This window comes from Capricornis sumatraensis, chromosome 8, assembly GCF_032405125.1.
Source record: "Capricornis sumatraensis isolate serow.1 chromosome 8, serow.2, whole genome shotgun sequence".
Lineage (NCBI taxonomy): Eukaryota > Metazoa > Chordata > Mammalia > Artiodactyla > Bovidae > Capricornis > Capricornis sumatraensis.
Window position 1 is genome coordinate 95,541,735 of NC_091076.1, and position 13,040 is coordinate 95,554,774.

The 13,040-nt window shown below is 58.0% G+C and overlaps 1 protein-coding gene across 1 annotated transcript in view; it reads left to right on the forward strand.

Annotated features, from left to right (window-relative positions):
* Positions 1 to 11,898, forward strand: part of WNT3 (Wnt family member 3) — a 47,692-nt gene extending 35,794 nt beyond the window's left edge. The window contains exons 2-4 of the mRNA XM_068978946.1: positions 6,534 to 6,775; positions 10,577 to 10,842; positions 11,419 to 11,898. Of these exons, the coding sequence (XP_068835047.1) occupies positions 6,534 to 6,775; positions 10,577 to 10,842; positions 11,419 to 11,898 (988 nt within the window). The remainder of the gene's footprint in view (positions 1 to 6,533; positions 6,776 to 10,576; positions 10,843 to 11,418) is intronic.
* Positions 11,899 to 13,040: the final 1,142 nt, after the last annotated feature.

Genomic DNA, 13,040 nt, shown 5'->3' on the forward strand with positions numbered 1-13,040 from the left:
TGTTCTCCATTCATCTGCTGATGGACACTGGGTTAGTTCCACCTTTTGGCTGCTGTGAATAGTGCGGCCGTGAACACTGGTGAACACATGTTCAGTCGAATCCCTGCTTTCAGTTCTCCTGGGTCTATACCTTTTCATACTGTTCATGGAGTTCTCAAGGCAAGAATACTGAAGTGGTTTGCCATTCTCTGCTCCAGTGGACCACGTTTTGTCAGAACTCTCCACTGTGACCCATCCGCCTTGGGTGGTCCTAGCTTGGAGTGGAATTGCCAGGTCATAGGAGCTTCCCAGGTGGCTCAGCAGTAAAGAATCCTCCTGCCAGTGCAGGAGATGCAGGTTCGATCCCTGGGATGGAAAGATTCCCTGGAGAGGGAAGTGGTAACCCACTCCAGTATTCTTGTCTGGAGACTCTCATGGACAGAGGAGCCTGGCAAGTTACAGTCCATGGAGTCGCAAAGAGTTGGATGTGACTGAGTGTGCATGCATGATAATTCTACATTTAGCTTTTGGAGGAACAGTCCCTCTTTTTATCTGTTTTGTGTACTGGGGAGAGGAAAGGGGGGTGTATATTTGGAAAAAAATAGCTAACAAAAAACACCCTGAGCTAGATGACTCCTGAGGCCTCTTTAATCGATCGAATACTGCAATGTTGGAAGGGTCTAAGGTCAAAAATGTAGGTAAGTTTGATTGCAAGGGAGGCCACCTGGTTGGGTGCGGGTCCGCAACTCACATGGCCCATTAAGGGAAGCAGGGTAGGGGACAGCGTGGTGTGCCCCCTCACCACGGCACGTGGTCCCTGCAGGGCAGGGCAGTGCTGGGCGGACAACAGAGTCTGTGGGTCCACAGGGCCACCATCACAGGACCCTTGGGGGCCTCACACTGTATGCCATCCATCTCAGCCGGGTCAGTACCAGGCAGACCCACCTCCAGCTTCTGGAGACAGGGGTGCTGTGGGTTCATGAATGGCTTGGTGGGGGTGGGAGTCTGATGAGACCATGCATGGCCTTGAAGCGCAGCCGGTTTGGAGAAGGTCTTTCATCCTGAGAGGTCAACCCTGAGCCCTCAGGAGCCGCTTGTCGCCCGCTGGCATCTGCCACCCCGTCCGTCTGGCTGCCTGTGTCTGTCCTCAGCCCAGCTGGGCAGTGGGTGGTTGGGGTGGAGGGTGAGCTGTCCGTAGGGGAGGGTGGCAGGGCCCTAGTACCGGGCCGGGCAGGAGCTGGTATAAATAGCCCTGCCCAGCTGGGTAGGCCTGGCAGGGCCCTCCGCCCTCCCCCTCACCAGCTGCCGGTGCCAGGCGGGTCCCCACCTCTCTTGGGAGCCCAGCCATCGTCTCAGGTCCTAAATGGAGGAACTTCCTCAGCGGAACCGAGGAGTCTTGTCCTGTGTGTAGGTGGACCCTCCGGATGTTTGGAGGCCTGGGGAAAGGGGCTGAGGGGCTACAAAATGGCAGTAGGGGATCAGGCCCTTCGGGAAGGAGTTCTTCAATTCCTCCCCTGGAGAATCAGCGAGTGCTTGTCATGGGCCCGGCTGGGCCTTTCGTCGGCCAAGTCTGCTTGTGTTCATGTGTGTGTGTGTGTGATACGGTGGGAGCATGAGGGGAGGCACAACCTCCGTCCCCAGGGAACTCACGCCAGCACAGCCATGGAATTGGAAACACATCATTTCAGCCCCTTGAGACAAGAAGGCCTGAGTAAGGTGAGAAAACACGGAGGGAGGAGAGGTTACTTTGGGCTGGGAGCCCACGACAGTCTTCAGAATGGAGGCAACCCAGGAATCGGAGGTTGAAGGCTGGGTGAGATGCTTGCTGGGGGCTTGGGCAGTGGAGGGGTGCTCTGGGAGGGTGGCTGCTTGACACTCCACTTAAGGCCACTTGCACTTTGGTATGAAGTGAGGCTCACAGTGTGACCTCCGCCCAGGGAACATGCACTTCACTGTTGGGGACAAGGAGCTGTGAGTCAATGCAAGTTAATGCATCTGTGGTGGGTGGAATCTTAGACATGAGCGTGTGTGGGCAGGAGGCTTGGGCCAGGTGTCAAGGCGTGTTTGGGGGGAGGGCAGCCATCCTGTAGATCAGTCCCACGGCCACAGCCTCATTGGCCCCAGCACCAGCCAGTAGAGCTAAACCCCCATCCCCAGAGGCCCTGGCTCATTACTGGCCGGATGTCCATTTCTGAGCTGAAATCCCTGAATGGAGCATCCTGGAAAGATCCCTCTGCCCTTGCCCTCTGGGTTCTCTTTCACACTCGACCAGATCACAGATGTCTGTTCGGCCACCCTGGTGAGGACTGAGCTGCCTGGAGAGGGGCCAGCTTTGCTCTGGCCCAAAGTGTCCTTCCCAGTGATGGATGGGAAGGGGCTCTGGAAATTCTGGTGTGTTCTGTCAAGTCAGGGATGGGAGGGCTCAGGAATGAGGTTGATGACATACCAGGGGACAAAGTGCTGGGGACAGCCCTAAACACACAGTAACCACCACAGCTATCACGACTAGAGGGCTTCGTACATGCCTGGAGCTTTATGTCCTTCATCCCTCCCATCATGTGTATCTTCTAGATGAAGAAAGTGAGGCACGAGGGGTTAATGAAACACTTGAGATTGGCAGCTTGGGAACAGCAGAGCTGGATTTGAATGCAGGCAGCCTGGCTCCAGATATTCAATGGGTTGGACATGGAAAGCAGCAAGGAGACAGGGTTTGGTGGGAGGAGAGGAAAGAACTTGTATCTCCAAGGCTGGGTCTTGCTCTCTGAGGCCATCACTCCTGGAGTCAGACAAAATCTACAGTCACCCAACTTCTCTGCCTCAGTTTCCTCATCTGTAAAACCAAGATGACAGCAGCCACGTCACAGAGCTGTTGCTGAGGATTAAGCAACATAGTATCTGTGAAGTGCCTAGCATAGAAGTGCTAAATAAGTGATGGTCTGTGATCTCTAGTGCTGCACATGACTGCAGGGGAAACAGGAAGTCTGCTTGCTGGAGGGGAAACGCAGCTGTCTGGGAGGAAGAATTCACAAGCAAGGGCGAGTGCCCCCAGGGGAGCACAGGGCACCACACCATGGCATCCCCTCCTGGGAGATGTTTGGGGGGCAGCTCTGGCCTTTGTGGCCAGCCAAGCCCTGCCAGGGCGTGGAGCTCAGGCATGCTGCTGGGCTGGGCAGGCCTGCTGGGGACCCAGGGGGGTGGGGGAGATAGGTGCAATCAGGGAGCAGGGAGCCCCTCAGAACACTGGGATGAGGAGCAGCCTCACTGAGTGGAAATGAGCCAGCAGGGCTTCCCCACACCCCGGCGCCCTTCCCTGCAGTGCAGCCAGCCTCACCTGGCTTGGTGGGTCCAGCTTTGCCTTGGACAAGCCACTTCTCTCTGTGGACCTCTGTTTTCTCATCTGTATAATGGGCTTTGTGCTCTCTAAAGGCACCTCTTATAGGTTCTTATTTTGATCCAGCTTAGCTTGAGGGTGTGCTGGCCTGTGGCGCCAACAGGTGTGGGAAGAGGATGAAAAAGGAGGCAAGGAATGGGGGGTGGAGGAGGGGTGAAGGAAGGATCCTTGAGTGCCCCTTGGGCCCTCCCTTCATTCCTCTGGGTAAAGGGAGTCTGGAGCCTTGGGGCCCTGGTGTGAGAAGACCAGTAAATGTTGGCGGGGGAGTGATATGGGACAGAGCTCCCTGGTGCCAGAGATGGTCGTGACACAGGCCTGCCCAGGTTGCAGGTTGCAGTGGGGCCAGGAGGCCAGGTTGAAGGACAGTATAAGGTCTGCAAGGCCAGTTCACCCTTCCAGGGACAGGCATGGATGGAGGCTCCTGCAGTGGGAGACTGGGGAAGGCTCTGGCCAAAGGAAGCGACATGGAGTTTGGGCAGTGGGTGCCAGGTGTCTCTCCCCATGATGCTCTGGGACAGTTAGAGGCCAGACTAGGGTATGAGGAGGGAGCAAAGAATCGCCATATTCCTTTAGAGGGTCTGTCGTCGCCTGCTAATGCAGCATATGCATGTTTGATCCCTGGGTCGGGAAGATCCCCTGGAGGAGGAAATGGCTACCCACTCCAGTATTCTTGGCTGGGAAATCCATGGACAGAGGAGCCTGATGGGCTGCAATCCATGGGGTTGCAAAAAGTCGGACATGATTGAACACACAATATATGTTGATTATCATTATTGTCACAATAACCAGTTTATAACTGTAAATGGCAGAGGCAGGGAGGGCGACCCAGCAGATGCTGTGTGTGTCCTGGTGCCCATCGTGGGGCTCTGGGCCGACCCACCCTATCACCTGGGTTCAGTCTAGAGGCCCAGGGTGCAGACGGGCCAGGCCTGCAGCCACTCCTACCCTGCAGGGCCCAGGCAGGCACTGCCCAGAGGAGGGTGGTACGTGCCCCACTTGCTCTGGAATCAGGTGAACAGGTTCCAGTAAGCCATCCCTTGGTAGCTCTGTGGTCTGGGTTGGTTACTCCACCTGTCTGGCTAAGTCATGGGAAACGAGCTGCTGTAACAACCCTCCTAGGTCCTAGAGTTGTTACAAGGACTAAATGAGGCAGATCCGAGGAAGAGGCTTGGCCTGTGAGGGGCACAGAAGAACTCTCTAATTAGCCAATCTCAGGGGGAAGTCAGGCCTGCAGCATATCCCTCCTTCTTGAAAGGGTTTGGCATTCAAGATCTGGAAATTTCTCTTAAATGTTACCATCCAGACTCCCATCCCTCCCCAGTGGAAAAATGAGGGCCCGCCTGTGTCTCTGATAATGGAGCCCAGAGCCAGCTCCAGGTGGAGGGCACCACGCCCCTCCACGGTGCCCGTCACGAGCGCGTGATAAGAGCTGTTAAGTGGCAGACATTTGGTTCATCCCTGTGTCTAGTCCAGAAAACTCTTGTGTGCTTTTCCCTGACCTGCCTCTCGGGTCTTCTGCACCTTCCTCCTAAGGCTTCATCTTCATTTCGTCCCGGGGACTTGATGGAGGCCACTGCCAGCCCAGAGCCTTGGTCAGTGCTGTATACAGGCAGAGAGGAGGTGGGTCCTGATGCCTACCCTGTTCCAGCTCATGCTGGCCCTGATCACAGACAGGGCTGATTGAAATTGGCCTTGAAGTCTGCTGAGACCCACTGAGTCTACTGAGATCGTTTTCTCAGCTTCTCTCACAAAATGTCATTCCTCCTGTTCTGTGCTGGGGAGGAGAGTGGAGGAGGAGCACCTTGGTTTTCCAGTATTTTAATCTCTTGTTCCTCCTCCTCCTCCAGCTCCCACAAGACCTTTTCCCCCATTCACTCTTTTCTTCTCATTATTTTATTTTTTGTCTTTCTTTCCTTCCCTTTTTTTCTTTTCCTTCTGTTCACTCTTTATAAAACCCAAGAGGTTGACAGGCTATTGGTTGAATAGTGGGACGGTAGAGGGACATGATTTGATGGAGGTTATTTGTGTCGGATCGGGGGCTATGATCTGAGGTCTTCTCCCTCCTCACCCTGAGCTAAACTTTCATGAAACAAAGCCAAGCTTCAGTCTCTGGTCAGAGAAGAGATGGAGCTCTGGAAACTTATAGGGAGCTGCAAAGATGGTCACGGAGGCCCTGGTGGACCAAGGACAGAGGACCTGGGGAGAGATGCTGGGAGGCTCTGGGCTAGGTGGGCATCACCCTCAGAAGAGGCTGAGGAGCATGGCCATGGGTGGCACGTGTGTATGTGTGCATGTGTACATGTATGTGTATGTATGCATGTGTGTATGTGTGTGTATGTATATGTGTGTGTGTGTGTATATGCGTTTGTGTGTATGCACAAGCTCCCTGCTGGGACTGACACTTTTCTACTTTTTGCTTTCTCTGAAATGTGATGGGGGTCAAGCCAGCACCTGCCATCTTGCTTTCTGTAGATTTTGTTTCCTTCCCATGGATCACTGGTAATCTGCCATGTGGCCCTAGAAACCAAAACGCCCAGCCTGACCCCTCCCTATCAGGGAAATTGGCCCAGAGCTTGGGAGGGACTTGACCTGGGCCCCTAATACCATCTTTCCATCCAGGGTCCTTTTTATAGCATTGCACTGCCCGCTGGTGCCCCTGAAAGCTGGAAATGCCCACTGCAGAGGGCTGACTGCCTTAGATCAGTGCTCTGCACTTCAAGGGACAGTGCACAGCTAAGGTCAAAGGCAGTGCATTCGTTCATTCATTTATTTGTATTTGGCTGTGCTGGGTCTTGGTTGTGGCACACGGGCTCCAGTGTGTGTGGACTGTGTAGTTTGCCGCATGTGGGTTCTCTAGTTGAGGCACGTGGGCTCAGTAGTTGCAGTGAGTGGGCTTAGTTGCTCCTCGACATGTGGGATCTTAGTTCCCTGACCAGGGATTGAACCCACGTGCCCTGCACTGGAAGGCAGATTCTTGACCACTGACCCACCAGGAATGTTCCAAAGGCAGCACATTCAGACACCAAGTTTCTCAGGACTAGGGGTTCAGGCTCACGGGCCTTCAGCGGCTCCACCTCCCCTGAGTGCTCACAAGAAGAAACGATGCCCACGAGGGACCATGTGCTTGGTGCCTACAGTGCCACTACCCTCTGTCTGCCTGCAGGTCCCTGGCACTGGGCCAGCAGTACACATCCCTGGGCTCACAGCCCCTACTCTGCGGCTCCATCCCAGGCCTGGTCCCCAAGCAGCTGCGCTTCTGCCGCAATTACATCGAAATCATGCCCAGCGTGGCAGAGGGCGTGAAGCTGGGCATCCAGGAGTGCCAGCACCAGTTTCGGGGCCGCCGCTGGAACTGCACCACCATCGACGACAGCCTGGCCATCTTCGGGCCCGTCCTCGACAAAGGTACTGTCTCTGGGCAGGATAGGAGGTTGGGGTGTGTGTGGTTCAGGATACAGGCGTTCTTTCACATCAGGGTGCCTCAGCTCTGAACCCAGGGTCCCCAGGGGAGGACAGAAAAGCTGGCCACCTCCACACAAAGTGGGCCAGGTCCCTGGCCTGACCCAGGCTATCACTGTGGCTGCCACGCCTTCTCAGGTGCTTCTGGGGGTGCTGAGCAGCCTAGAGATCCTGAGATCCTAGGGTGGGCTAGGAGGCTGTGGGTGTTCTTCCCTCCTGGCTGGCACAGTGGATGGCCCCAGGCTTTGATGTGGACTTCTGTGACATTTTCTGAGTGCTGTGTTAAGTGCTATGCAAATCTAGCTTTAGGGTGAGATGAAAGCACCCCCAGCCTGAGGTCTCTCCCACATAGAAAATTCTGGAGCCGGGCAGGCTGCCTGGTGCTGGTGGTATTGCATGACATCCTGTGAGTAGTTTCTGCCGGTCGCTGTGCCCCCAGCAGGCTGGCTGTGCCTGAGGACTATGGTGGGACTCGAAAACCTGCTGGCCCCTGGGTAACTTTCCAGCCATCATGGAGATTCACAGGTTGTGTCTCAAATGAATGGGATTCACATAACTTTGAACATGAAGGCACTGGGAGAAAGGGATAAGGTGGGCGACGGGTCCCAAGAAGGAGACTTTGGGGCTGATAAGTTCTGGGCTGAAGATGGGCAGCTCTTTGAGCAATTGCAGTGTCTAGGAATGCAGTGACCCTTGCTGCCCTCCCGAGAGCTATCATTTCTTTTCTGCAACAACTTGAAGCCTCTCAGCCACCACCAGGGCTTTGGCACCCAAACCGGTGAACCTGGCCTTCCCTCCGTTTAGAAGAGCTGCATTTACTGCTAGAAAGAAAAAGGACCCGAGAACCAGCTGGACCTGGGGAAGGGTTGGTGGGGGGAATGGCAGGGAATGCGTGAGGGAAGCCGACCCCCCATTTGGGAGTGCAGTCCCCGTTTACCTGCGCCTCTGGTGCGCCTTGTAAGTCCGACCTACAGGCTATTGTCACGGCACAGAAGGGCAATTAGCGAATCAATGGATGATGATTCTGTTTACGCTTCTATTACCAAAGCTAATTATTCCCTGTTTACATAAAAGGTTTGGCCTCTAATTGGGGCCAAGTGGCGGCGGTTTGCATTTCAAACTTGATCTTGCCGGCGTGTCAGTCTCACCGCCTTCCGGGGGCCCCACCTCGGCCCAGGTAGCGCTTAATAAAACAGCCTGGCGTCTAGACGCGCTCCCCAAAGCAAGACTCACCTTCTGATTGCTCTTCTCCGCGCGGGATGTGAAAACCTGAGAAAACCGGGTCTCTGAGTTTATTATCCCTTCAAGTCTGTGTATAACGTTTTAAATCCCCGTTGTAGGTTCTAGGACTTGCCCACATCCCGAAATTGCAGGACAGTTTTGTGATGGGGAGGCGTGGGTAGGATGTCAGAGAAAGGAACGTGAGGGGAGCTCAGGTTCCCAAGTCAGAGAAAGGGGAACTCAGCGGTCTGCGGGAGGAGGCCCCCCCAACCCCGCGCCCGCACGCGCTCCCCAGTGCCCGAAGCCTGGCGTGAACGGGTTCGAACCCCGCTATGGGCTCCACGCTCGCGCCCCGCCTCTGGCGAACCCGCTACCCGCGCCGGGTGGGCTGCCAGGGTAGACCTCTGCCCCCCGCTTTGAGACCCAGGGTGGCAGGGAGGCGGTCTGTGCCGGGGCGCGCGCATCTTCCGCGGCCGCCGGGGACCGACTCCCCGGGGCCGGCGCGCCCGGAGCGGCGGCAGGGGGCGCCGGGGTCGGCGGCCGGAAGGCGCGAGGCGGCGAAGGCGGGGTGCAGGCGGCCGGGGATCGCGGTCCCCGGGCGGGGCGGGGGCGGGCGGCCCGGAGGGGCTTAGGCGGCTTGAAAGGGGCCCGAGCGGCGCCCCCCACCGCGCGGCCCGGCCCCGCGCCCGCTGCGGCCGCCGCGCCATTCACACGCCCTCTGGCCATTCGGCGCGGCGCGGGGGCGGGGGGCGCCGCTTCAATGGGGATTTCGCGGGCCGGCGCCGGGGCTGGGGGCGCGGCCCGGCCGCGGGAGCCGCCCGTTGCTACGCGGTGGCGGCCGGCCCGGCGGCCCGGACCCGGCGGCCGCATTATGCGGGTAATGCGGTGTGACACCGCGCGAACAAAGGCGGATTGAGCGGCCCAGCGGGCCCCGCCGGACGGGGACCGGCACAGCGGGGCTGTCAGCGCCGCTCCCAGGCTAATCCCCGCCCCGCCCCCGCCGCCCCCGCGGCCCCGGGGCTGGGAACCGAGCGCGGCCCGGGGCCCGGGCGCCGCCGCCGCCCCGAGAGGCCGCGGGCCGGCCGGAAGCGAGGCGCTCGCCCTCGGCGCCCCCGGCCTCCGGGGCGCTGAGGGGTGGGCAGCCCCGGGCCGGGGTCGGAGCCGGGGCGCCGCGCGTCAGGCCTCGCCCGCCCCGTCGCAATCAGACGGGGCTGAGCGGGTCCAGTGCCCGGGCGGGCCGCTCTCACTCCCCGCCAGCCTGCCCGCAAAGGGGGCGCGTCCTCCTTTGCCGGTGGTCCACGAGGGCCCCGGGGCCTCTACAGAGGCGGCAGTGGCCATGGGGGGGCGGGGGGGGGGGTACCGGTCTCCCTGGTCCGCCGAGACCAGAGCCACACCCCAGGAAAGGAGACATCATGCAGGCCAGCAGCCCGGTGTTCGGCAGCCTGCCTGGCCTTGGGCAGGTCGCCGCCCGGTTCCCGGGTTCCTCACCAGTAAGGAGAAATGGTTGGACAGCAGGTCTTCCAGGCCTTTGCCTCCCTAGTCGTCAATGTCTGTATCTGCAAAATGGGCCTATAAGAAGGCTTTCTGCCTCATAGGGTAAGAGGATTAAATGGCATAAAGCACATGAAGGGTAGAATCTGGTGAATACCCACCACTCAAGGTGGTTATCATTATAACAAAGTTGGGGCAGCACCCTGAGAATCTTCTCTTTCCCTTTGCTGGATCCTGGGACAGAGGCAGGGCATGTGCCCTGTGTCCCTCCATCCTCCTGAGAGGCGCTTGACCTTCTTAGTCAAAACCTTGACTTTGTCCTGGGTAGAGGAAAGGAAATGGAAGGGGGAGGCTGAGATGCCAACCACTGTTTTCTTGGTCAGGAACAATTGTACCCATTTTACCAAAAGGGTAACTGAGGCTCAGAAAAGGAAAGGGTCAGGGCTTCCCTGGTGGTCCAGTGGTTTAGACTTCATATTCGCAGCACACGGGGCAGGGGCTCCATCCCTGGTAGGGACACTGGGATCCCACATGCCATATGGCGCTGGCAAAAAAAAAAAAAAAGGAGGAAAGCATCTGCCCAGGTGTGTCCAGGAAGGGAACAAGGGGACTTGGGCAGGTTTAGGCTGTTGGTTCCCAGGCCTCACTCCCCACAGACCTCAGGCTCTCAGGAATGGGAGGGCCCAGGCCTATGCTGGATCTCCACTTTGGATAGGCAGAAGGTAGGGGGACCTGGGACCCGGACAGATCAAGAGCACCTTATCTCTTCAGCAACCTGCCAGAGCTGTCTTCCCACCCGTTTCTAACAGGCTCCACTCTGCCAGTTAGTGATTCTGGGCCTCAGTTTGCTCATCTGTAAAGTGGGGATACCCACTAGGGGCTGGGCCAACCAAAGAGGGAATGGTATCTGGGTTCCTTCCTTTCCATCGGGGCTGGTGAGCCCCCTTTGGTAGCTGGGGAAGTCAGGGGTCGGGGGTGGGGGCGGCTTGTCTCAGGACCCAGTCTGAGCAATGCCTCCCCATGGCCTCCCTGCAGCCACCCGAGAATCGGCCTTCGTGCACGCCATCGCCTCAGCCGGCGTGGCCTTTGCAGTCACGCGCTCCTGTGCGGAGGGCACCTCCACCATCTGTGGCTGCGACTCACATCACAAGGGGCCGCCTGGCGAGGGCTGGAAATGGGGCGGCTGCAGCGAGGATGCTGACTTCGGGGTGCTTGTGTCCCGAGAGTTCGCAGATGCACGTGAGAACAGGCCAGACGCGCGCTCAGCCATGAACAAGCACAACAACGAGGCTGGCCGCACGGTGAGCCCCGGCCACCCTCCCCACAGCCCTGCCCGAGACCCCTTCCGGGACCTGTCCCTGCCCCTCCCTGTGGCCCATGTGCATGCTGGGCTCCCTGCTCTCCTTCCTCCTTGGACTGTTCCCCAGCCCCCAGCTTACTCCTGCCCTGAGGATGTTGTCAGCCCACAAGTGTGGCAGCCCCAGGGAGTGGGTACCAAACAGCCCATCCTGGGTACTTTAGCTGCCTGTGTAGCTGTGAGACCCCTGGGCCTGGCTTTGAATTCAGCCTCCATCCTTTCCTAGGTTACTTGACTTAAGGCGAGTCACTTAAGTTCCCAGCCTCCGTTTCCCTATCTGTTAAACGGGGGTCACAATCCTTATTTCCCAGGGCTTTGAGAAACGGATGCGGTTTCTGCCAATGCCGAGGTGTGAAGGGGAGGGAAGCAGGGAAGCAGTGGTCACCATTCTTAAGTCTGACTCTCAGTCCCCAGCCCATTCTCATCCTGGCATAGGGGAGGAATAGAGGAGGTTTCAGCGATGGGGGTGGGAGGGCCTGGTGGGGTCCGTCTGGGGACCAGCTGCGGCTCCTCTTCCCAGACCATCCTGGACCACATGCATCTCAAGTGCAAGTGCCATGGGCTGTCGGGCAGCTGTGAGGTCAAGACCTGCTGGTGGGCCCAGCCCGACTTCCGCGCCATCGGCGACTTCCTCAAGGACAAGTACGACAGCGCCTCGGAGATGGTGGTGGAGAAGCATCGGGAGTCCCGCGGCTGGGTGGAGACCCTCCGCGCCAAGTACGCGCTCTTCAAGCCGCCCACCGAGAGGGACCTGGTCTACTATGAGAACTCGCCCAACTTTTGCGAGCCCAACCCCGAGACGGGCTCCTTCGGTACCAGGGACCGGACTTGCAATGTCACCTCCCACGGCATCGACGGCTGTGACCTGCTCTGCTGCGGCCGCGGCCACAACACGAGGACGGAGAAGCGGAAGGAGAAATGTCACTGCATCTTCCACTGGTGTTGCTATGTGAGCTGCCAGGAGTGTATCCGCATTTATGACGTGCACACCTGCAAGTAGGGAGCCAGGTAGGGTGGCAGGGTGGGGAGGCTGGGGGGCGGGGCCTTGGTGAGGGCCCTGGGTTTGCCTGTCTCCTCTTCTTGACGACCCCGTTCTACTTCCGAGTGACCCAGGAGATGTATGTTTCCACGGCCACAGTAGGAAGGCAAGATTTCCCAGGCTTCAGTGGGAATGGTCCTTGGGCAGTGTCTTGGTGGATTACACAAAGCACAGATAATAACCAAGCTTGTGCAAATGAGGCTCCAAGCAGTTGATTCAGTGCATGTACAAGTTAATAAATTATGAGCCAGGCCAGTTCACACAGCCGCTAGCTGTCATGATTGAGCATCCATGGAGCCAGAGTTGGGGGTATTGTGGGATTGGAAGCTGGGACCCCTGACTTCTGGTCTTGACTTGGCTCCTGACTTCCTGTTCTTTTCACTCCTCTGGGCCTCAGGTTCCTTACTGTAAAGTGAGGGGGTTAAAATACTTGGAATAGGAGGCCCCAAAGTCTCTTGTACCCCTGGGGAAGAGTCATTTTGCATCCACCTTGAACTTAGAAGGCAGGATTTTGCACAAGCATAACTCCTACCACCCTCAGGAGGTGGGTGGGGGGAAGCGGTGTGTAAGCCTGTATCCCGGCACATCTGAGGCTTGGGTGGAGCGGGGCGCACTCTCACGGCGTTTATGGCCGGTGATGGGGAGGAGGAAGGAGTCAAGTTCAGAGTGATGGTGGTGAGTAATCGAGGGATCAAAGACAGCTAGAGTATGTTCCCAGGCTTCCCAGAGGTGGCCTGCGTGGGAGACACTGTTGCCCAGCCCTGGGGTCCATAGGTCCCCAGAACAGGTCAAGGTTGGCATATGGTGGTCCTGTTCTTGGAGGGTTTCTCAGGCCCCTGTGCCCTCTCTCCTATTTCTCTGGCCTGAGAAAGGGCCTGGTCCATAGGGATCTGAGGCACAGTCCGGCTGCCACCACTTGGCAACCGTGTGACCCCAGCAAGACTGTCCCTTCCTCTGTCGTCCTCCCCAGAGCTGCGGTGAGGAAGTGTGAAGGGCACTGGGAACAGTGCTCGGTTCACTGAGAAGGACTCAGCTGCCTGGGTCATCGCTGCCTGGGGCCATGTTGGCAAGGGCACCCCACTGGGCAATGTGGTTGGCAGGGG